Genomic DNA, 26,063 nt, shown 5'->3' on the forward strand with positions numbered 1-26,063 from the left:
ATTTACCATATCCAAAAATGGCATTCGGGTCTTGCTGCCACAAGTTCAACAGAATCTTTACTGTGAGGTAAGAAAATCAGGAGCATCTGTGTAGATTCCAATAAGAATCATCCCAAACCTTTCCCCAAATCTTGAAGTAAATATTTGCTGTTTGTTTTCCATGGAAGGCATTCAGATACTGTGGTAATGAGGAGCAGTATAAAAAACTAATATGTATAGATTTTTCTTTTCTTTTCTATCTTCTATGCTGTGTGTTCCATCCAGGAAAGAAAGCACCTCTAAAAAAGACTGGTCAGACAAAATGTCCAAATGAATTTTGCAAACCAAAAATATTCATACAATGTATGGACAAGCATCCACATTTTGGAGTGCTTAGCTTAATCTCTGAACTTTGAGGTTATTTAATAACCAGTGGAAATATTGGTTAGAACCAGAATATTCTTAACATTTGGGGCTAATTTTTCGGATTGAAGTATATAGGGTACTGAAGTCTGCCTATGAGTTTAAACACCATGCCTCCACCCCAAAAAATGAATTGACCAATGAAATATGATTAGTGGTGGAAGGTGAGGGAATACTATAGTCCAGGGGTGGGCAAACTATGGCCTGGGGGCTGCATCTGGCTCTTCAGATGTTTTAATCTGGCCCTTGAGCTCCCACCGGGGAACAGAGTCCGGGGCTTGCCCTGCTCTGGGGCTCCAGCCAGGGAGTGGGGTCGGGGGGCTTGCCCTGCTCTGCGTGTGCTGCGTCTCCGCGCGGCTCCCGGAAACAGCAGCATGTCCCCCCATCCGGCTCCTACATGTAGGGGTAGCCAGGGGGCTCCGCATGCTGCTCCTGCTTCTGCCCCAAGCGCTGCTCCTGCAGCTCCCATTGGCTGGGAACCAAGGCTGCAGGGACGGGGCAGCACAGAGCCGCCTGGCCACGCCTCTGCATAGGAGCCAGAGAGGGGACATGCCGCTGCTTCCAGGAGCTGCTTGAGGTAAGTGCCTCCCAGAGTCTGCACCCCTCACCCCCTCCCGCGCCCTAACCCCCTGCCCCAGCCCTGATCCCCTTCCCCTTTCTCTGAACCCCTCTGTCCCAGCCTGGAACAACCGCCTACACCCCCAGCCGGAGCCCTCACCCCCCCGCCCCACACCCCAACCCACTGCCCCAGCCTGGAGCCCCCTCCTGCATCCTGAACTCCTCATTTTTGGCCCCACCCCAGAGCCTGCACCCCCAGCTGGAGCCCAGACCCCCCTTCCTGCATCCCAACTCCCAATTTTGTGAGCATTCATGGCCTGCCATACAATTTCCACACCTGGATGTGGCCCTTGGGCCAAAAAGTTTGCCCACCCCTGCTATAGTCTCTTCCAAGTGTTCAGTTTCATGATTGGGGTGGGGGGCATTTGATAGGACAGATCAACTGCCAAGCAGAACACATTTGTAATTGGGATAGTGAACAGATTTTACTTCTTACTGGGCAGGTTCATTATAAGGTGAAGAAAACACGATAGCTGCACAGATTGGAAAATAAAATGGAGATAACATGAAGACAATGATGAATACATATTCTCAATCCATTACAAGTCTGGGCACTCAAAGTTCATGTGATACTGTGATTGGTCAGTTTAAACTGAATTAATCAATATATAAATTCAGATATTAAATTTCTTCAAAGATTAATCAGTTTGGTGTATAGGCAGCAAGTTACTGTAGTGCTAACACAATGAACTGTGTGGCTTTTGTCGACATATGCCATAGATTTTAATCAGTGTCTCAGTAGATCACTCAGTGTCTCAGTAGATCATAGCTATAGTTGTTGCAACCTAAGTTCTTAGCAAGTGCCCAAGACTTTCTGAAACACACTCCTATGGTGAAATTTTAAAGGCTGTCGTCTGTTCAATGATGAATACACTTGACCTATTAAATTATTGTGCAACCTTTCTTTGAATATCTGTAGTATAAAGATAGTGAGCAGTAGAAAGTTGAAGCCTTGTAGGGAAATAACCTTTGAAGGGCAGAGATGTTGTGCAATGTCCTGGTGAAAAATTGATTTTGAACACTAAATTTTAATTTCTTAGTGCATGTACAAAAGTTTAAAAAATAATTAAACAAGCAAAAAAAAAATTGCACCAAGAAAGCTCTCCACAGTAACTACTTCAAAATTCTACTTGAGCTCCTCTTCACTGCTGCCTCCCCAGTAAAACTTGGGAATGCAAATAGGCCTAGCCAGGTGCCTTTTTAGTGCCCCTGACTGAGAATCTTCTGCTAGCAGTCCTCCTGTGTTTCGAGAAGAATGCTAGCTCAAACAGTTGCTACAGAATTGTGTGAAGAAAGGAACTCTATAAGGTAGGCAAGGTCCAAACTATGAAGGTGAAAGCCAATATCAAAACAGTGAGTGGGAAATCATCTGGTAGCTACTCCTAATTATTCAGCACAGGTGTAACACAGACTACTGGAAGTTCCCCACAACTGGGCAGCTGCATTCAATACTAGCTGTAATTACCAAATGGTTGTAAGATCTAATTTAGTGTAGTAGCATTGCAGTAATTTACCTTTCTTTTTATTCCAAAATTTAACCTGTTAGGGATATGTGTTAAGAATATCTGAGGCTTACCTTTATAGTGTACAAAAGCTTGTCTCATATCTCAGTACTCTCAACTAAAATTAAAAATTTGATTTAAAATATATCCTCTTATCAGAATATCTGTGGGCCAGAAGGCACTCCAATTCTCAATCCATAATCTTTCAGTTGTTGACAGCTTTCCCTCAAGATTACCTTATTTCAGCACTTTTTTAGAGGGGAACTTTAAAGAAAGTCTGAGCCTTTGAGTGCTCTAAGCATGAGAAAGTTTCATAATCTAAAAGAAGTGGTAATCTTTTATATATGTGGCAATTTAAAAGGCCAAATTAAGTAAATCATGGTCTTCAATGAGGATTGCGTACATTAGGAGATTTGATTTAGAAATATATTTAGGAAATAAAGCTACAGTATGAATGAATGAGAATATACATTTTTCCCTTGCCAACATATGTATGTTCAGTATAGAAATATTCAGGTTATCTGTATGCAGGTTTTCATTCCATGGACCTTCCCACATAGTATTTCCCCCTTGTATATCATCTGAAACTGCCTCAACACCATCGCTTTATTTAAGATGACAAATACTTGTAAGAGCACAAATATAGATCTATCATAGTTGTGGGCTAATCTTCCACATTTTTTCCTGGTTTTTTCCAGCCATTCTGTGTTTTGTTTGGAACCTTTAAAGTATATAAAGAAAACAAACTTTCCAAAGACTTTTTTTTCTCCACTGTGATACCAACACTGTATGCAGCATCAAAACAAAAATAAGAGTGATGGTGGGGAAACCTGCTTTCTCCATGTGATCCTATGGCAGGATTCCTTATGAAAGCATATTATTATTGGATTAACTTCAGTACAGTTAGCAACAATATTACACTTTTATTGCCATCTATGTATTGGGACAAATAAAGTAATTCAGAGTCTTAGTGAAGTGTCAAAACCAACTGCTTACAAGATATTTGCAGTTCTTTGATTTTCTTTTTTTTGTGTTCTCTGTTTTGACCTATCTTTCAAAAGTTTTCATCTTTTCTTTTTTTTCTTTTTCTTTTTGTGCCATTGTCCTTTCCAAGGTTATGCCTTTTTGCTGTTCCAAGAGGAAAGCTCTGTACAAGCACTGATAGATGCCTGTCTGGAAGAAGATGGAAAACTTTACCTATGTGTGTCAAGCCCCACCATCAAGGACAAACCGGTAAGCAGTATACAAAGTGCCTTGGCTGTTAACCAACTTCCCCTTGCCAATTCAAAAGCAAATAAATATGCAAACATTTTTCCCCTGGTGCAACTGTTAAACTGGTTATGTTGGTGTTCCTTTACTAGGCTTACCTTCTTACGTTAGCATAATTTGGCTTGTTCAGAAGTTTGTTTAAACTTTTATGTTGGTACTTCCAGTACCATATCGTAACAGAATGTGTCCTGTTACAAGTCACCTATTTAAAAAAAAGAGTAAATGCTTTAGTTTCTTTGCCTATACTTCTGTTGTTTTTTAAAAGCCCCTATGATTTAAAAAAGAAAACTCTTTAATAATTTAGGCAGCCTTGCCAGTACTTCATTGCTTTCAATTCTGCATATGCTAGCTAAGCAATTTATAATCTTTCATGCCTTTCACTTACTGTAGCAAGTCTGCTTTGACCCAGATTTGGTTTATAAAAGAAGGTTTATTAAAACCAATGAAAAGCATATAGTTGTGCACTTCTGATGGACAAATGAGGAGTAAGATAATACCAGAAAGAAGGAAAACATGTTTGAGGTATATTCTTGCTGAGTCATTTTGCTAGAGCTAATCAAATTTTAACTGGATTCTTCTAAAGGGATTTTTTAAATAAACATATATTCAGGCAGATATTCATTGGTATAGAAAATTAAATATATTTTTTCTAGTTAACATCCCTCAAAATGTATTGCTGGTTGAATGTCTGATACCTTAATATTTTCCCCCTTTTTTATTCTAAATTACTTCCATATACTTCCAAAAAGACTCCCTATAATCAAAGATGAACAATTATCCCTATTACTACTGAATCTGTTAAAAATGAATATTGGAAAAGACCTAGTTACTAAGATAATGTTTTTAAATTATTTAGAAAGTAAAGTGGCATTGTAAATGTAACCTGACTTTTGATATGTAAAAACCAAGCATTTTTATGTTGTCTGCAGTCAGAAATGAGCTGGTGGATAACCGCTTCAGTTGCTTGCATATAGTGGTGCATTACGTACTTGATACAATTCCCACTTCAGCACAACTGGCTCATATTACTCAGGATTGAACTAGAATAGAGACTTAATCTTGTTAAATTATACAAAGTGGTCCATCCTGATTATAACTGCCAATGGGACATTACAAGAAACTCTCTGGAATTGCTGGCACTGTGTTAAATCCTGGAGGTAGAGGACTTCTGTACTATCAGTCTTTTAAGTGGACGGGTTTACATAAAGAGGGCTAAAAACTGCATGTGTGGTGGTGGTATTAAGATAGTTGCTACTTTATTAATTTACAGGAATGACAACATCCGTTTAGGGCGGCCACTAATATAAAGTATTTCTCTAAACATGTAGCCTGGCCTAACTTTCTTCTGCAAGGGGTAATGTCAATTATTTACTACCTGTTTACGTCTGTAATTATGTACACAACTATTTATCACCTATTCCCATTTTTTTTTTAAATTGGGCATACTGAGGAGCTTGGGTTGCAATCTTGTAAATATTTAGTCAATGGGGCTAGTCATGTAAATAATGTAATGTATGTGCTTAATTTCTTGCAGATTAGGGCCTTATTCTTTATATAATTGTAATTATTATTATATATGTTATATGCATAATCCTTCCAGAGTAATCCTTAATCAAATTCATATAAAAGGCTCACGGGTGCCTTTTTGAATTAGAAGATTAGACCTTGCAGGGGTGAATGAAAATTGCAATGCAATGGCAAATCCAAATGATGCTTACACATTTCACTTATTCTGGGGTTGTAGTGATGAGCAGGCTTATCCAAATGGCTTTTGAGCAGAATTCTTAGTTCTGTACAATCTGAAGACTTTCTGTCTAACAGTCCACTATCTAGCTGGCTGCTTAACTAAACTGAACAAGTGCACTTACATTTCTGAAATCTTCTTATTTTAAACATAGGAATTAATTCCACTTCCTCGTCCCTCTTTTTCAACTTTTAAAATTTGATGTGACTAGAAGAAAGCTGAATGTTCAACCGGCATCCTTAAATTCACACTATAAATGATAAAGCTCTTAATGTCCTTTTATATATTCCATATTCCTAATAAAGGAGGCTGGAGGAGGAAGCAGATTAGGGAGAGAATGGGGTAGCTGCATTTTCACGAGGAAATCTAACTCAAGCCTGGCCTCTAGAGGTGATAAATGTACTGTCCACATTTATCAAGTAAACACTGTAAACTGTACATTCTGAATACCTACATAGATAAATGATATACTTGCATCGTTTTTACTTTCACATTCTATCATTTTACTATTTTATCTTTAAAAAAGAATGTGAATGTGTGTATTTACATATATTCTAATCAGATTTTACATATGTAAATGTTTAGCAGCTGATTCTTAATTCTTATTACTTTGTGTAGGATAAGTTAGCAATGAAGTGAAGATTAAGTTGACATCTTTCTTTCAGGTGCAAATTCGACCTTGGAACCTAAGTGACAGTGATTTTGTAATGGATGGTTCTCAGCCGTTGGACCCAAGAAAAACTATCTTTGTAGGGGGAGTTCCACGTCCCCTCCGAGCTGGTGAGTTGAAATAGAAGAAAAGTTAGGCTAGACCATACGATCAGTAGCTGGTTTCGGATTCTGAGACAATGACATTCCATCTGTTCCAGAGATTTTTGAAGAATTTGTGGTTTACTTTCTAAGCATATCAGTTTCTTCTGTCCTTAACCGTAAGAATATAACTTCTGAGAACTTCTGGCCTTTGAAATTAACTACTAGTTAAGACAATGAATCAATTGTTTAGTACCAGAAATTAAGTAAAACTTTAAGGCTCAAATTTTCATATTGTCCTTGAATTTGGGGGCTGTTTTATTTAAGGTGACCAATTCAGTTAAGTACTTACTTTAAGCTCCCACTGACTTAAATTGGAGTTGTGGTTGCTCAACAGCTCTAAAAACCAGACCAGTTCTAATGAGGTCATTTAAAAGAAAAATGGGCCTAACTGCTTTTGTCTACATTTCTTTTCCAGGCCTATTATGAATTGTAGTTCATATTTGAAGAATGCCTTCGAACAGTAAATTTAGAATTTTTCCAAAGCAAGACAACCCTTTTTTTGGTATTGATATATTAATTTGCAAGCTTCTAAGATTAGTTTTAGAATTTAATTTAGAACATTTGAAAGCAATACAGCAAATCTTTTTTTTTTTTTTCTGAATCTTATGGGTTCCTTTCATATTGACATTATTTCTTTACTGTGACCAATATCATGGATGCTTATTTTGGACTGAATTCCTACTGCGAATTCATGAACTCACTACCTAAAGGATGACTTTTCATATTTTATTAAAGAATCTGAGAACTTACTACATTATGCTATTATTTCGCTGTCCACCTGCATGGAGTTGGAGTCTATTTTGTTTGATAAAATTACTCTAATTTGTGGTTTTTGTTTTTTTTACATTAAAAACATAGGAATTGGCATATACAGTTATCCCTTAGTGATACTTTTGTATCAGACGAAAAGTAATGTAATTAAACACATTTCCATACTTGTGTTATGAATAACCCCCCTCCCTCCCACACACACAATTTGTAGTAGTTACTAAAATTAGAACACAAATTTAGTTATTTACTTTTTGCACTTCAGCCTGGAAAATAAAAATAACTAGCCTGGTGTAATCAGGAAAGCCAAAGCACAATTGACGTTGCAGCTAGCAAGGGATGTGAAGGGTAACAAGAAGGGTTTTTAAAGATATGTTAGCAACAAGAAGGTGGTCAGGGAAAGTGTGGTACCCTTACTGAATGGGGGAGGCAACCTAGTGACAGGTGCTGTGGAAAAAGCTGAAGTACTCAATGCTTTTTTTTGCCTCGCCCTTCACAGACAAGGTCAGCTCCCAGACTGCTGCACTGGGCAGCACAGTATGGGGAGGAGGTGAGCAGCCCTCAGTGGTGAAATAACAAGTTAAGGACTATGTAGAAAAGCTGGACATGCACAAGTCCATGGGGTCGGATGCAATGCATCCGAGGGTGCTGAGGGAGATGGCTGATGTTATTGCAAAGCCATTGGCCTTTGAAAACTCGTAGTGATCCAGGGAGGTCCCAGATGATTGGGAAAAGGCAAATATAGTGCCCATCTTTTAAAAAGGGAAGAAGGAGAATCCGGGGAACTACAGACCAGTCAGCCTCACCTCAGTCCCCAGGAAAATCATGGAGCAGTTCCTCAAGGAATCCATTTTGAAGCACTTGGAGGAGAGGAAGGTGATCAGGAACAGTCAACATGGATTAACCAAGGGCAAGTCATGTCTGACCAGCTTGATTGCCTTCTATGATGAGATAACAGGCTCTGTGGATATGGGGAAAGCGGTGGACATGATATACCTTGACTTTAGTAAAGCTTTTGATACGGTCTCCCACAGTATTCTTGCCAGCAAGTTAAAAAAGTATGGCTTGGATGAATGAACTAAAAGATGGATAGAAAGCTGGCTAGATTGTCTGGCTCAACGGGTAGTGATCAATGGCTAGATGTCTAGTTGGCAGCCGGTATCAAGCAGAGTGCCCCAGGGGTCGGTCCTGGGGCTGGTTTTGTTCAACATCTTTATTAATGATCTGGATGATGGGATGGATTGCACCCTCAGCAAGTTCGCAGATGGCACTAATCTGGGGGGAGAGGTAGATACACTGGAGGGTAGGGATATGGTCCAGAGTGAGCTAGACAATTTGGAGGATTGGGCCAAAAGAAATCTGATGAGGTTCAACAAGGACAAGTACAGAGTTCTGCACTTAGGACAGAATAATCCCATGCACTGCTACAGGCTGGGGACTGACTGGCTAAGCAGCAGTTCTGCAGAAAAGGACCTGGGGATTACAGTGGACAAGAGGCTGGATATGAGTCAGCAGTGTACCCTTGTTGGCAAGAAGGCTAACGGCATATTGGGCTGCATTAGTAGGAGCATTGCCAGTAAATCGAGGGAAGTGATTGGCACTGGTGAGGCCACATCTGGAGTATTGTCCAGGTTTGGGCGCCTCACTACAGAAAGCATGTGGACAAATCGGAGAGAGTCCAGTGGAGGGCAATGAAAATGATTAGGGGGCTGGGGCTAAACTTAAATTGGCAAGTCTATTTTTTCCCAAGCGGAGCTGAAAGTTAACGTTTGTACATAAATTAGGAAATTGGTTTTAAATAAAATTTTTAATCTGACAATGTCCTTTTTACAAACTCACTAAATCATAAACTCTAAACTAGTTTCAACTTGATATTTATTATAAGGACCCAGTTCTGAAAGCTGTACACATTAATCATAAGTGTAGTGGGGGTGATTGCATGCTAAATATTCAAACCATCGAGTTTTTAAAATTTGCTCTAACCGGTGACGGTGTAGTATATTGCCATGCAAATATTGATGTGTATATATGGAGGCACCAATACTCATGAAATTATCACAAGTATTGTGATCTTATGAACGGCAAGAGGCGGCTCAGAAATTCATCTTCAACCACCTGCAGCTTCTGCTTTGGCTACTTCTTCTTGGTTTAATTTTGGTTGTTGGGTTTAGTGTGCAGGTGCTGGGTGGTGTTGGTGGCCTGCAATATACAGGCGGTCAGACTAGATGATGTGGTGGCCCCTTCTGGCCTTAAATTCTATGACTCTGACCCAGATCCTCATTAACTGAGATAGGAGGGCAGAGAGGACCCTGGCAGGCAGCCCCCTTCTTGCTCCCAGCACAGCAGCTTTCCCTGGAGACTGGGAGGAAGCTGGAGGGCACTGCTGGACCCTGCTGTAGGATGTGGCTGGGAAAAGCCCCATGATTGAAGGGATCATTGGAACTTGCTGGAAAAGTGGCATTTTGTGGTTGTGGTGCTGGAGCCTGCCAAGTGCATGAAATAGAGGTGCTTATGTTTGTTGTGGGGGTTATGAGGAGTAAGGACAATCCAGGATATGCAGCATTTTGCCCGTACTGGGGTGTCATGGTTTGGAACCCGCCAGGAGGGGCTGCAGGACTGAATTGTTCAGGAAAAGAATGCTTCCATCCCAGCTACTTAGCCTACTGTTGCTTGGGGAATTGATATTCCTACAGCAAAAGAAAAACCTTCTTCATCGCTGTAGGCTGCATTTATGCTACAGGGTTATGCCAGCATAGCTATGGAGCTATAGCTATGCTATTATAAGTTCCCATAGCATAGAGGGTCCTCAGTCTATAGAAAGTTGTGAGTCACCAAATGGCATTATTGCAAATGGTATTTTGATCTGAATGTATAGAAGTTAACTCTCAAAGAAATGTTTGTCAGTTGTAATGTAGCACTTTCTTGAAGTTGAACATTATCACTAGTAAAATTGGTTCTTTGCCTGAATTTATCTGTCTAGAAACTGTCTAAGACTTTCTTGAAACTCCTCCTTAGGCATAGAGTTGAAGTCTTTGGGTATGTCTACACTACGGGATTACTCCGAATTTACAGAATTCGATTTTGGGTAACTGATTGTATAAAGAGTGCATACGGCCACACTAAGCACATTAATTCGGCGCGGTGCGTCCATGTACTGAGGCTAGCATTGACTTCCGGAGCGTTGCACTGTGGGTAGCTATCGCATAGTTCCTGCAGTCTCCCCCGCCCATTGGAATTCTGGGTTGAGATTCCAATGCCTGATGGGGCAAAAACCATTGTCGTGAGTGGTTCTGGGTACATCCTTCCCCTCCCTCCGTGAAAGCAACATCAGACAACCATTTCACGCCTTTTTTCCTGGGTGAACTGTGCTGACACCATACCATGGCAAGCATGGAGCCCGCTCAGCTCAAGACAGCAGTCATGAACATTGTAAACACCTCGCGCATTATCGTGCAGTTTATGCTGAACCAGGACCTGAAAAACCAGGCGAGGAGGAGGCGGCTATGGCAGTGCGGTGACAATAGCGATGAGGACATGGACACAGAATTCTCTCAAACCGTGGGCCCCGGCGCTTTGGAGATCATCTTGTTAATGGGGCAGGTTCTAGCCGTGGAACGCCGATTCTGGGCCTGGGAAACAAGCACAGACTGGTGGGACTGCATAGTGTTGCAGGTGTGGGACGATTCCCAGTGGCTGCGAAACTTTCGCATGCGTAAGGGCATTTTCATGGAACTTTGTGACTTGCTTTCCTCTGCCCTGAAGCGCCAGAATGCCAAGATGAGAGCAGGCCTCACAGTTGAGAAGCGAGTGGTGATAGCCCTGTGGAAGCTTGCAATGCCAGACAGCTACGGGTCAGTCGGTAATCAATTTGGAGTGGGCAAATCTACTGTGGGGGCTGCTGTGATACAAGTAGCCAAAGCAATTGCTTTGCTGCTGCTACCAAAGGTAGTGACTCTGGGAAATGTGCAGATCATAATAGATAGTTTTGCTGCAATGGGATTCCCTCACTGTGGTGGGGCGATAGATGGAACCCATATCCCTATCTTGGCACCGTAGCACCAGGGCAGCCAGTACATAAACTGCAAGGGGTACTTTTCAATGGTGCTGTAAGCACTGGTGGATCACAAGAGACGTTTCACCAACATCAACGTGGGATGGCCGGGAAGGGTTCATGACGCTCGCGTCTTCAGGAACACTAATCTGTTTAAACGGCTGCAGCAAGGGATTTACTTCCCAGATCAGAAAATAATTGTTGGGGATGTTGAGATGCCTATAGTTATTCTTGGGGATCCAGCCTACCCCTTAATGCCATGGCTCATGAAGCTATACACAGGCAGCCTGGACAGTAGTCAGGAGCTGTTCAACTACAGGCTGAGCAAGTGCAGAATGGTGGTAGAATATGCCTTTGGACATTTAAAGGGTCGCTGGCGCACATTACTGACTCGCTCAGACCTCAGCGAAACCAATATTCCCATTGTTATTGCTGCTTGCTGTGTGCTCCACAATCTCTGTGAGAGTAAGGGGGAGACCTTTATGGCGGGGTGGGAGGTTGAGGCAAATCGCCTGGCTGCTGATTACACGCAGCCAGACTCCAGGGCAATTAGAAGAGCACACAAGGAAGCGCTGCACATCAGAGAAGCTTTGAAAACCAGTTTCGTGACTGGCCAGGCTACGGTGTGAAACTTCTGTTTGTTTCTCCTTGATGAAAACCTGCCCCCTTGATTGACTCATTCCCTGTAAGTAACCCACCCTCCCCCCTTCGTTCACAGCTTGCTTTCAAAGGAAATAGTCACTATCGTTTAATAATCATGTATTCTTTATTAATTGATTATAAACAATTAATTGATTATAAACAGTTCTCTCCCCGGAGAGAGAACTGACAAGGTAGCCCAGGTGGGGTTTGGGAGAGGATAGGAGGGAAGGAAAAGGCCACTAAAAAAGTTCAAAATAATGACAGCCTTTTGCTTGGGCTGTCCACTGGGGTGGAGTGGCAGGATGCATGGAGCCTCCCCCACCCTGCGTTCTTACACATCTGGGTGAGGAGGCTATGGATCTTGGGGAGGAAGGAGGGCAGTTATACTGGGGCCGCAGCGGAACTCTGTGATCCTGCTGCCGTTCCTGAACCTCCACCAGACGCCGGAGCATGTGCGTTTGCTCATGCAGCAGCCCCAGCATTGCATCCTACCTCCTGATCTTCCTGCCACCACCTCTCATCTCGAGCCTCTCTCCTCTCCTCACGTTGGTCCCTTCTGTCCTCACGTTCACAGGCATCTTTCCTGTACTTTGATATGGAGTCCTTCCACTCATTCAGATGAGCTCTTTCATCGTGGGTCGATTCCCTGATTTCAGAGAACATTTTGTCCCGCGTCTGTTTTTTCCCCCCGCCTTATCTGAGATAGCCTTCGGGACGGAGGAGGGAGGCTTGAAAAATTTGCAGCTGTGGGAGGGAGGGAAAAAAGGGAGAGAAGTATTTTAAAAGATACATTTTACAGAACAATGCTTATACTCTTTCACGGTGAACAACACTATTCACATTACATAGCACATGTGATTTCGGTACAAGGTCGCATTTTGCATCTTAATATTGAGTGCCTGCGGCTTTGGTGTTAGAGATCACAGACGCAGGTCCGGGCAACAGAATTTGGCTTGCATGCGGCCATGGTAAGCCATTGTCCTTCAGCTTCTGCAACCTTCCTAAAAGCAGCGCCCTCCTTTCCTACATACCAAGCAAAGCCCATTGAGTGCTACGGTTTTCCTGTTAACGTGCAGCAGCAGAAACCAAACTAACCACCCCCATCCAATTCTCTGGGATGATCGCTTTATCCCTCCCCCCACTGCGTGGCTGGTATCAGGGAAGATCCCTGCTAGCCAAACACGAAAAGCTCAGCGCCAATGCCCCCCCTACCCCGGCTTGGCTAACTGCAGGGAAGGATTTCTTTTCAGCCACAGGCAAACAGCCTAGTAGGAATGGCCACCTCTGTCCCCTTAATTAAATTCCCGTATTTCAACCAGGTTACCATGAATGATATCACTCTCCTGAGGATAACACAGCGAGATAAAGAATGGATGTTGCTTGAATGCAGGCAAACACCAGGACCATACGCTGCCAGGCTTTGTCATACAATGATACCAGATTATTTGCTACTAGCATGGCATGGTCAAGTGTCCTACCGTGGCATGGTCAAGTGTCCTATCATGGAGGACAGAATAAGGCTGCACTGCCCAGAAACCTTCTGCAAAGGCTTTTGGAGTACCTCCAGGAGAGCTTCATGGAGATGTCCCTGGAGGATTTCCACTTTATCCCCAGACATGTTAACAGACTTTTCCAGTAGCTGTACTGGCCGCGAATGCATCCCAAGTCCTCAGGGCAAATTAATCATTAAAAAACGCTTGCTTTTAAACCATGTTTTATATTTACAAAGGTACACTCACCAGAGGTCCCTTCCATGGCTTCATGGTCTGGGATAATGCCTTGGGAGGGTTGGAAGGGTACTTCAGTCAGGCTGAGAAAAAGATCCTGGCTGTTGGGGAGAAAGGAGTGCTGTGTGCTCTCCGCAAGCTCGTCGTCCTCCTCCTCATCTTCCCTGTCCGCAGAATCCTCAGGCATGACTGAGATTACCCCCTCCTCAGAATCCACGGTCAGAGGGGGGTAGTGGTGGCAACACCCCTAGAATTGCATGCAGCTCAGCGTAGAAGCAGCATGTCTGCGGCTCTGCCCTGGACCTTCCGTTTGCTTCTTTGGTTTCTGGTAGGCTTGTCTGAACTCCTTAACTTTCATGCGGCGCTGATGAGAGTCCCTATTGTGGCGCCTCTCCATCCTTGGAGATTTTTTCAAATGTTTTGGCAGTTCGTCTTTTGGAACGTAGTTCTGCTAGCACGGAATCCTCTCCCCATGTAGCGATCAGATCCACTACCTCCCATACGGTCCATGCTGGTGCTCTTTTTCGATTCTCGGACTGCATGGTTATCTGTGCTGATGAGCTCTGTGTGGTCACCTGTGCTCTCCACGCTGGGCAAATAGGAAATGAAATTCAGAAGTTCGCAGGGCTTTTCCTGTCTACCTGGCCAGTGCATCCGAGTTCAGATTGCTGTCCAGAGCAGTCACAATGGTGCACTGTGGGATAGCTCCCGGAGGCCAATACCGTCAAATTGTGGGCACACTAACCCTAATTCGAAATGGCAATGTCGATTTCAGTGCTATTCCTCTCGTCAGGGAGGAGTACAGAAATTGCTTTTAAGAGCCCTTTGTCGAAGAAAATGGCTTTGTTGTGTGGATGGGTGCAGGGTTAATTCAGTTTAACGCTGCTAAATTCGACCTAAACTCGTAATGTAGACCAGGCCTTTGAATCATGCTATGAGGACTTCAGTAACTCAGCCAGAGGTTATGGGTATATTACAGGAATGGGTGGGTGAGGGTCTGTGGCCTGGGATGTGCAGGGGATCAGATTAGATTATCACAATGGTCCCCTCTGGCTTTAAAATCTATGAAGATTTTACATGGTGCCAATATACTAGTCTACTTTTGGTGGCTTACCAACATTGCACTAGAGTATCCTTGAGAAAGAGAGATGTTTTTTCCGTTTTGTAAAATATGGGCTATATGTTTAAAAAAATAAAAATGTACACTGTTTTAGATAATTTTAAATTCCAGTTTTTCTAGATGACCTATGTAACCTGGATTAGCTTCTGAGCTGTCAAGTTAAGAGGTTGTCATAAGACAAGATAAAGACTTAAAAGAACTCTATGCTTCTGCTGCTAGATTTACCAAAAAAAAAAAAAAATTAAGAAATTACTGCTTTGGGGGAATCTGAAAGGCACCATCATCTGGAGAGTCTAAATGTTTTCTCCTAATTTAAAATTAAAAATGTATAAGTATCCCTAATGACACACCATGCATGTTTCCATTCTACTCTTTATACATTCTCATTCCATGCTTTCCTTTTCAGTCATTTTTCCTGTCTTCTATTTCAAAGCATAGTCTTAATTGTACCAAAGCCTAAGAAGTTAAGCATGTTTTCCCCACTGATGTTTTTCTGTTACAACTGTAGTACTAGGATTATATTTCTGCAAATATTGGGACAAGAAAAATGAATTTTGGAAAATCAGATGTCTGGGAAAAATTTTAGCAACTTTTCCAACAGAAGCTTAAGGTATACTCTTGTACAGTATCAATATGGCATACATGGATTGTAATCCTAAAGCATTCATCTCAACCAGTAATAAAAGAATATAGCAAGAAAGTAGTAAGATACTCAAAACCCTCTTCTCTCTGGTACAGGATTTATTGCTTTAAGTATATTTAGAAGTCCCTGATTTGCCAGATTCTTCTAAATGATTGTTACAGGATATCTCTGGAGATACAACAAGAGAGAGTAGGTACAAAAGTGTGGTCAATATAGGAGATGACAGGTCTGTAAAACCAGATGTCTAAATATGTTCGCAGTTTAGAAACACTATTTTGCTTGGGTAACTAAACTTGGATTATCTTTGTCTTCAAAGCCAAAGATAGTTAAGCTTCCCTTTACCACTACAACATATCATAAATTCAGTACATGTGGTGTGACAAGGCAACTAAATGACATAATGAACCTGATGCAATACATCATATTTAATTTTTTAAAGAGAAACCAATTAGCTTGCCATTAATTAACCCCTCTCCCCCTGTTTGAAAATGCTCCGACTTAAGCTCCGATTTTTGTGACGCTGGTGTAGAATAAGTTTGTGAATATATATGGTATATAGGGAATAGAAGATAGTGGGCTATGACTTGAGAAATATGATCATGCTCTAAAGATGACGTGTCATAATTTGAATGGCAGAAAGAAATGGAACTAGGAGCTTAGTGGGTGAGGTTATTCTTGGAGTTACTGTTTTGGGTGTTTCATTATGCTGTATATTGGTTTCTTCAGTTCCTAAGCAGCTGTCCTCTGAGAATCATTATATTCCAAAATTTTATTGTGGTAATTTTCTTGTTTAGAATAGATATTTGCCATTTCTGTTTTGTCATTCATTTGTGGGGAGTTTTATTAATTTAAAAAAAAACTAAATAACTTGGGTGGTGGTACTTAGAATATGACAGTTTGGAAAAGTTCTGACAAGATCCAATGCCTTCTAAAAATCCCTCCTCTTTGGGGGGAGGGGAAGAGGGTATTGTGGGGTGTGTGTATGTGTGTGTGTAAAAGCAATACTGTATGTCCATGCAATAACATAAATGACATAACATTCAATACATTCCATAAATGTATATATAACTTACATAATGTATATGTTATATAAACATAACTCATTCACAAGCGAGAGTACATTGTGGCAGGTAAGGCTGCAACAGTTTCCATTGCAACCCTTGTCCTCGTGTGCTTTTCTGAATAATTAATCTTTTGGGATCAAATTTTCCATATTTGGTTTCTACCCAAAGATGAATTTTCTGCTGAAAGTTTGAAGGGTGGGGGGAGGGGATGTTTAGTTGTTTCAGTTGAAAGACTGAAAAAATACTTTCCTCACTGGAAAAGAAAACCAACATATTCTTTAAGAATCTAACCCAAAACCCACTTAAGTCTGGAAAAAATATGGGAGTATTTCCATTGACTTCAGTGAATCAGGCCCTAATTTAGCTAGAGCAGAAATGGTCAATGTGTGAAATGTGGCACAGTCTTAGCCCTTAATTAAAGCGTGATTTCCCAAGTCTGGGGAGTGTGGAAATTAGATTTCATTTAACAAAATAAGAGCTTCTGAACTTTACATACTGACATGTGGAATGAAAAGTTGTAAAGTGCCCAGTTCAGGACAGATGCACTTATTTGACTGTGCATATAGCCAAGTGTACCCAGATAGTTAGAGCATGTAATATGTGCAAGAACAACTCCAACAGTTTCAAAAAAACCCAAGGAAATAAATGCATCTCTGAGACCAAGTGGTTAAAATAACAAGTCAGGAAATGCAAAATCTGAGGTTCTACAGACAACACTCATTTGTCTCCATTATGCACATATGGTGTATTTTTATTTCTATTATTCTCATTAATATATAGCTTAGTATATTACTATTTTTGTCAGTAAACATATACCATCAATATAGATGATGCAGTAGGGCTGAGTTAATCACTGTTGGGACGGGGGGGGGGAGGGAGAAATCTACATTTTTCTGACAGTATGATTTTATAACTGTTTAACCTCGACATTGCACTAATGCACTTTTTGGAATCAAATGTAATATGTAACTGATAAAACACTCTACTTGGGGTATGTAACAGAATCCCAGGAAAGCTTTTCCTTAGCATCCTCACCAGTTTATGTTTGCACTTTCAGTATATTTCAGATGGGTACTGGGATTCTTTGACCAATCCAGCTTTCAGGTCCCTTTTCTATTTTCCTAAAGTACTGGAATTAGGGTAAATAGTCTATTTTTAAAGCTGCAGGCCATGCATAAAACCTTTAGTAATATTGAATCTACAACATTTAATAATTGTTTTCTCACAGTTGAACTGGCAATGATTATGGACCGTTTATATGGAGGTGTCTGCTATGCTGGCATTGATACGGACCCAGAATTGAAGTACCCAAAAGGTGCTGGCAGAGTGGCTTTCTCCAATCAGCAGAGCTATATTGCTGCTATTAGTGCTCGCTTTGTCCAGCTCCAACATAATGACATTGATAAACGGGTAAGTAAAACAACACAGAATAGAATGGTTGCTGTTGATATTGTACAGGAGCTAAAAAAAAATCTTTTATTTTTTTAAATTGTGTGGGAGGATATTGTAGGCTGTATTCTTGTCTCATATTTGGTAATTCTTTTAAAAGCTTACTTGAGGAGCCAAAGCACGATGAAGATGATAGTCCTAAATATCTAGTTTAAGAAACTTCCATGTCAAAAGTGGGAAATAGTTGGTGATACATTTTGGTTTGTTTTTGTTGTTTTGTTTACCTTTTTGAAGGTGAAGCCTGGTAGAATTTCTCTTCAGATGGATGTTCTTTTTTCTTGGAGGAACAGTTAGCGTTCTTGGTCAGTGGCTGGGATAGAGCTTGTGGCTTCTCTGGTGTTAGTAGAGATCCGGGAAATACTGTTAAATCCCCAAAATATGACTGCGTCAGAGATTTCCAAAAGTCAAAAGATAAGACCCATAGTCATAGGTGTCACTGAGCTCAAAAGTGTCTTGAGGCTTACTTACCTGTTATCAAAGCACTATGAGATCTTTGAAAGGAAGTGATAGAAATGCAAATTGTTGTTGTTACATTCATATGAAATACTAAGTCACAAATGACAGGGAAAAGCCATATAGTGAATTAGTAAGTTTCTTTTTTGTTGCTGTCGCCCAAGTTCAGACTTGCATGAAATTATTACTTATTTCCCAGGAGACAAATAATTTTTCTGGACCTTAGACTTCATGTCCGATACAGAGTGTTAGTTTTGAGAAGCAAAACTTTACTTCTGAAATTCCTTATTTAAATGGAGCAATTTCTTTGTATCATCTCAAGACATCTGAGGACAGATTTTCCGAAACTGAACTGTGTGTGTAACTATGCAGCATTACTGCAGCTGCATATGCAAAAGGCCAGCTAGGTATAGCTGTGGCTACTGAAACTTTATGTGCAATCATGGTGTGTGCAAATTAGGCATATGTTTTTGAGGACCTAGAACATTCATAATAATTTAACAAAATACAGTGTATGCTGCTGATAGATATAATCACCAAAGATGGGGTGGGTTGTTTTTCTTTTTAGTCTGAGTTGGTTCACACATTGAGGTGGCAAGCTGATGCGTGTGCATATTTAGAAAACTAAAATCACCTGTCCCCATCTTTTCTCAAAACTTGAACTGAACCTTTGTTGAGGTTAAGGAAGGGGAGGAGGGAAAAAATCACTGATATTTTTTTCTGTGTGCCTCTACATTTCCTGGTTTCAGCCACGACAAGTGGTAGACATACCAATTTAGACCATTTCTATAGTATTTCTAACTAGGGAATACAGGAAAACTTATCAGAAAGACTTATGGCAAGAGTCAGACCAAAGTGGTTCAGATCAGATTTTAAACTTCTGATTTGTAACCAAGTTTTGGAATCCTTTGAGATTTTCCCATTGCTAATTAATAACACCCATTTAAAACACATTATTATTATTATTATTTTATTATTGTTTATTTTAGATTAAAGATACAGGTGCCAAATGGGGCCAGCTCACAGCAATTCCACAAGCCAATACTTCTCCCTGTTGGCTGCTCCAGAATCTGAGCTTCTATTTAAATACTGCCTCTACCTTGCATAATTGTGAAAATACTGTTCAGTTTACCTTTTTTTAGGTTAACCAAATGCAGTTATATCCCTAATTCTGCAGATAGCCTGAAATATTAGTGCTTAAGAGAAGGTGCGGACTGCCCCTGTTCACAACCTTTCATTGTTAGCTCTAAAACCTAGTGATATTATTCAAATTCCTTAATTATTATTGCATAATTTGCACATCATAATTAAAATTATTATACTACTGACCAAAGCATGCAGGGAAGGAGAGATATTATCATATTATGAAAATTTGAACAACTTACTATGGGTGGTATATCATTCTGGTAATGAGTGGGCAGATGTGGATGATAGTTTGGGAGATTAGCTCAATTTTTTTTGTCTATTTTGACCTCTGATCAGAGAGGCACCAAGAACAATGAAAGAAAAACAAAGTGCATAGAGTATTGTTTTATACAAAGTTCCTAACGTTAGCAGTAATGAGTTTGACATGTAGGATGGCACTCTATACCAACTTGTTACAGGAAGTACTACTAGTACAATCTAACTTCTCAACAACAACAAAAGTTATAGCTATTCCAGATAGTAGTGCAATGTAATTCACTAAGATAACTTTACTTTAAAGAATAAAATTAATGTTTAGAAGGTCAACAAGATAAATCAGAGTAAAATTTACGCTTCTTTGAATTACCAAGTGGCCTTTGCATAACTTTGTCTCCTGTTTAACTTAATATTTAATATTTCTTGAATATTTTACTTTCATACCGGAAAGCTGACATATTTAAGCATATGCAGTCTTATTTTTCCTGATTCGAAAAGATGTCTGAGAATGACAACTATGCAGCTAGAACAAAATTATTTATAAGAAAAAAAACACTTATCTTGTACTTATTTAGCTCTATGTAATATATTTAGAACTATTCAAAAAAATCCTACTTTCTAAATGACACTGTAGAGGCGTATGCCATCAAAAAATAGAGAAGAAATTGTTACCTCTTTCTTTTCCCCTGATTTCCTATTAAATTAGTTGTGAATTCAGCCCTAGCGTGCACTGCTGATTTAAGGTTTGCAAACAGGACTCAGAGGACATTTCTGGGAGATCAGTCACATTATCAAAATAATTGATTACTAATAGTTGTTAATAACTGTAGTGCCTAGGAGCCTTAATCATGGACCAAGGCTTCATTGTGCTAGGTGCTGTGCAAACAGGACAAAAAGATTGTAACCTCTTTGGAGAGGGACTGTCTAAGGGCCTGTCTACACTAACAGTCACACACTGGGGCAGGGGTCGGCAACGTTTGGCATGCGGCTCACCAGAGTAAGCACCCTAGCAGGCCGGGCCAGTTTATTTACCTGCTGATGCGGCAGGTTCGGCTGATTGCGGCCCCCCACTGGTCACGGTTCGCTGTCCCGGGCCAATGGGGGTGGCGGGAAGCCACGCAGGCGAGGGATGTGCTGGCCGCGGCTTCCCGCCGCCCCCATTGGCCCGGGACGGTGAACCGCGGCCAGTGGGGGCCGCAATCAGCCGAACCTGCCGCGTCAGCAGGTAAATAAACTGGCCCAGCCCTCTAGGGTGCTTACCCTGGCGAGCCGCGTGCCAAATGTTGCCGACCCCTGCACTGGGGTGTGAATCTATCCAGCACTAGCATGCTACATGCTAAATGTCTCTTTGCACCTTGCTGAGGTGTATTAACAGTTTGTTAGTGCGCTTTGATCTTTGAAACTGTGCTAGATCAAAGCACACTAACAAACTGTTAATGCACCTCAGCAAGGTCCACACAGACAGTATGTAGCAGACTAGTCCAGGGTAGATTCAGATCCTTAGCTTGCCATGAACTAAGTGTTCACATAGACAAGCCCTAAGTAGAAGACCAGAGACAACAGATGGATACAGGCATACAGGGCAGTCTTTCAGTCACCCTTGTTCTTAAAATTAAATCTCTTGTTTCTTCTTTCAAAGAAATTTGAGACTACAGAAACTTTTACATGATTGAAGTTTGATTTCATTTCCATATTTGTTATAAGTAAGTATGTTTATGGTACTGTTTGTCCCAGAAGAGAACAAATTCTCTGGCTTTCACTTACAGCATTTGGGCATGTACTCATAAAATATAAACAGAATATTTGCATCTGTAATTTCACATCAATATAGAGGCTGTAGGGGTGTCACTGTTTGAATGTGTATATGCATCAGAATTTAGGTCTGCATTTCTCTCTGGTTATTTCTGAGACATGTGTATATAGTGGCCTAATGGGAAAGATATTCTTTTTTTTTTCTAGTAATTTCTTAAATGATGAACCTGCATAACTTGAGCAAACAAATATATTAAACAGTCAAAAACATACATTTTCTACCCCTTTCTCTCCCCTTGTCCGTGCCTATTGTAACCCAGCAATCCTCACCATGACTTTGTTCCTTATCGCCCATCTTCAATCACCCCAGTGGTTTACACCCATCCATCCCAAAAAACAAAACCAACCCATAACTTACTATATGTTTGACAAAAATAAGCTTCCTGTTAATGTAATAGAGCCATCTAGGTGTGTACAGACATACTTGAGTAACCATATGAATGTATTACTGTAATACTTGTCCTCCCTTTTCCCTCATTTATATTACATGTTAAACTCTCTTGTGGCTTTATAACTGAATTATAACCTCTTAATGACAGGGACCTTGTGTTTTTATTTGTTCTTTCAAATGCCTAGCAGACTTCTGCCCAATGTATACATAAATTATACCGAAGATATATGGGTAGTATTATCCCAAAACAATGTTATCTGAATTGATTCAAACAAAACTCTTTCTAACTTAACCTCGAACTCCAGTCTACATCAGGGATGGAACTGATTAGAAATGAAGAAAAGGCTTGCATGTTTATTCCAACACAGTTGCCTTATTTTTCTTTATGGTAAGGTAGATGAATTTAGTTGAAAATGCTTAGTCATCCGGTGAAACTTATCTAACCACAAAAAATGAGAACCTATACATCCACAAGAGCTGTGTTTCTTTTTTAATGCATCTGACAGGAGTCTTGACTTCTTGAATATGTGAATCTATAGGAGTTTACAAAATGAGTACACGGTGTAGAAAATCCTACTTTGTAATTGCCAGAGCATAGTAATCCACCACAAAAATACCTATGCTGTCGTTTGTTCATATTTGATACTCAAATCAAGGTGATTACCGTCTCAGTGAGAAGCAGTTGAAGCCTGGGTTTATTTTCTAGGGTTACAGAAAGCTACTTAATAAACTGTGAAGCTTATGATAAGATCCTAAGTCTAAGTGAAGTCTAAATAAGTAGGTGAACCTCAAAAGTTGAAATTGATTCTCACAAATAAATGGGTTTTGTGGTTTTATGTATTGGGTTTTTAAATACTTGTCAAAGTACTAATTCCTGCTTTGTTTGGCGTCAACATCTATACTCTAAACTTTAAAAAAAAAAAAAATTAAAATTCCTGACTTCAGAATGTGTTGCTCTTGAACTGCAATATGTTTAATTGAACAAGCAATTGTAGACTTTTTGGCAGATATAAGGTATTACACACTAATGCTATAATAATTTTAAATTTATACTATACAGTAGAATCTCAGAGTTATGAACACCTCAGGAATGGAGGTTGTTCGTAACTCTGAACAAAACGTTATGATTGTTCTTTCAAAAGTTTACAACTGAACATTGACTTAATACAGCTTTGAAATTTTACGATGCAGCAGAAAAATGCTGCTTTCCCTTTACTTTTTACTAGTTTGTTTTAACACAGTACTGTAGAGTGTGTGTGTGTGTGTGTGTGTGTGCGCTGCTGCCTGATTGCGTACTTCTGGTTCCAAATGAGGTGTATGGTTGATGGGTCAGTTTGTAACTCTGGTGTTCATAACTTTGAGGTTCTACTGTACTGTGTAACGTGACAGAGTTAATATCTGAAAAGCTTAAATTTCAATTTCTGACTGAAAGACAAGGTGGGTGAGGTAATATCTTTTATTGGACCAACTTCTGTTGGTGAGAAAGACAAGCTTTTTAGCTTACACAGAGCTCAGGAAGAAAAAGCTGAAGAAGAGCTCTGTGTAAGCCTGAAAGCTTGTCTCTCTCACCAACAGAAATTGGTCCAATAAAAGATATTACCTCACCCGCCTTATCTCTCTAATATCCTGGAGCCAATAGAGCTACAACTACACTGCATAATTTCTGACTTAGGTTTTTAAAATTGTAACCATGGAGGTAAACTTTTGAAGTTCAATAGTAAGAATAAAATATAAAGCTTCTAGTCTGCAAATGAAAGGAAAATTCAGTGTTAAATCTGACTCATGCTCCTTTGTCATAAATGCACTGTGTAAATGTTAGGCTCAGAATATAATTACTTTGACATTGAGTCACTGTAGATTTAACTTAAACATATTACTTTAGTGCTTTGTGAGGGAAAATAGGGCATAGCAAGGCTGAGAAAAATGACAATAATTCTAAAGGTATTTTTAGCAGTGATGCCAAGTTAATATTTAAGATGTGAAGCTACTTTTTAAATTGTCCAGTAGTTTAGTTTGCTTCATGATCCAAACTGAGTTTTTCTAGGTCACTGGCATTGAAGGAAAATCTTATTAGTGCAATAAATGTGGTCTGTTGTAAAGGATATGATTGTAGCTACACATTTTAAAATAAATTTCAAAAAGTAAGAGTTCTGAAAATGAGCTGGATTTTAGTGCCTTGTGTGTGTATATAGTGGACTAAGTGTCGTGTGTGTGTGTGTGTGTGTGTGTGTATATATATATATAGAGAGAGAGAGAGAGAGAGCTTTTTCTGGAGGGAGGGGGATTTAGTGAGGGAATGAAAGTGGCACCTTCTCATAGGACACTGGTGTAGGTGTAAAAAGTAAGTTCCCTATGAATAGAGGAAGAGACAGTAGGTCTCCTGTATTTACAAAAGGCTTATGCTGGTATTACTGATAAATTATAAAAGCCTTCAGTGTGCATTGAAATGATATAGGGTTTTTCATAGATTCATAGATTATAGGACTGGAAGGGACCTCGAGAGGTCATCGAGTCCAGTCCCCTGCCCGCATGGCAGGACCAAATACTGTTGGTTGTTCAGCCAAAGGACCCTAACTCTCCCTCGATTCTTCTAGTTATGTTCAACATTTATTTCACTGAAATGTCAGCAAGGCCAAATCATAATAAAGGCTTAATATTCGGAAATATACCGTATATACTCATTCATAAGCCGAATTTTTTTTAGTAAAAAAAAGGGAAGCACCAGAGATGGGGGTCGGCTTATGAACAGGAATAGAGAGGGAGAGGTGGGACACAGCCCCTCCCCCCATCAGAGGGAGCAAGGAGAGGCAGCACAGCAAGCAGAGACAGAAGGGAAGAGGCGGGGCCAGAGTTTCTCCACTTTTGCCCACACTGCTCTCCCCCCAGCCTCCGAAGAAGCTGCAACTCCGGGGCTGGCAGGTTGCAGCCGTGCCACTCAGCCCCACCCCCCAGAGCAGGCTGTGGCCGCGCTGCCTAGGTGCCGGAGCACGCTGCGGCCACACCACCCGGCCCAGCCTGCTGGAACATGCTGCGGCTACACCACCCAGTATGGCCTGCCGGAGCAGGCTGTGGCCGCGCTGCCCAGCCTGCCGGAGCAGCTCCAGCCAGGTCAGAGACATCCTCCCCTGGCCCTTCCCAGATAAGGTGGGAAGGGATGGGATGGGGAGAGTGTGGGGATCCCGGGCTAGAGGTGGGGGCATGTGGGGGGTGGTCACAGGGGTTACTCCCCAACTCCCAGCTTCTCTCCCCAAAAAAATTTCCCCACAAGTTGCTGTACCAGCCTGTCAGGGTAAGCAGCTGGCACGCCGGGACACTGTTTACCTCTGTACCTGTGGATGCTCAAGGAAAACAAACCATCTCGGACCACCAACGGCTTATCCTGCTGGCCCGGGAGCCAAAGTTTGCTGACCCATGAATTATAGGGCGGCTTATGAACGGGTTATAAAAAAAATTTCAATTTTTACTTATCCATCTTGGGGGGGGGGGCGTCGGCGTCGGCTTCATATTTAACGTAAATCCAAAGGGTTTTTTGGTACTAAAAAAATAACCTTTTAAAACAAAGCTATATCAAAGTAATCACGCAAATGTGTACAGGGAATACTATGATGATGAAAGACAAAATTAGAGGACAGTATGCTGAACCACTTTGGCACTCACCAGAGCTAAGAGAAATCTTCCTTTTCCACCCCAATTCCTGATCAAAATATATAGCTAAGTCCCAAGGTAAATAGCTTGATGGTTAACGTGTAATAACTGTGGCTATAATCCAAGGTTACCCATCAGCAGGAAAATATTTAGGGTATACGCAGCTTTGAAATGGTCACTTTCTTAATAGCAAATCTTTTATAACTTATCTCAAACTGTGTGAAATGTAATATTTCATCATAAAGTAAAAACAGAATCTTCCCACTAGTGCAGAAATAGATCCATGAATTGTTTGTATCCTTCATCTGTAAGGGATATTTCATTAACACAGAAACTATATTGTTTTCCCACTTAAATGTTCTCATGAAAGCCACTTTCAAAAACAAGATCTATCTAATAATCTATATGTTCTTATATAGAACACTGGGAATATATTACCCTCATTACTGTGTGGTTGGCTTTTGTGGGTGGTTTTTTTTTCTATTTTTCACTCTTCCTTCCACCTCCACCCTCTGCTTCTTTTACCTTGCTTACATGGTATGTACCTAG

The 26,063-nt window shown here is 40.7% G+C and overlaps 1 protein-coding gene across 26 annotated transcripts in view; it reads left to right on the top strand.

Annotated features, from left to right (window-relative positions):
* The window catches only part of CPEB3 (cytoplasmic polyadenylation element binding protein 3), a 183,625-nt gene that overhangs the window by 149,921 nt on the left and 7,641 nt on the right, over positions 1-26,063 (top strand). For all 26 annotated transcript variants that reach the window (XR_010589503.1, XR_010589504.1, XM_024101196.3 and 23 more), the window contains 3 exons: positions 3,637-3,755; positions 6,201-6,315; positions 17,592-17,773. Coding sequence is in view for 24 of the 26 variants with exons in the window: in XM_024101196.3 (XP_023956964.1) it covers positions 3,637-3,755; positions 6,201-6,315; positions 17,592-17,773 (416 nt within the window). In the remaining 2 variants the exon portion in view is untranslated. The remainder of the gene's footprint in view (positions 1-3,636; positions 3,756-6,200; positions 6,316-17,591; positions 17,774-26,063) is intronic.

Source organism: Chrysemys picta, chromosome 7, assembly GCF_011386835.1.
Source record: "Chrysemys picta bellii isolate R12L10 chromosome 7, ASM1138683v2, whole genome shotgun sequence".
In the NCBI taxonomy this organism is placed as follows: Eukaryota; Metazoa; Chordata; order Testudines; family Emydidae; genus Chrysemys; species Chrysemys picta.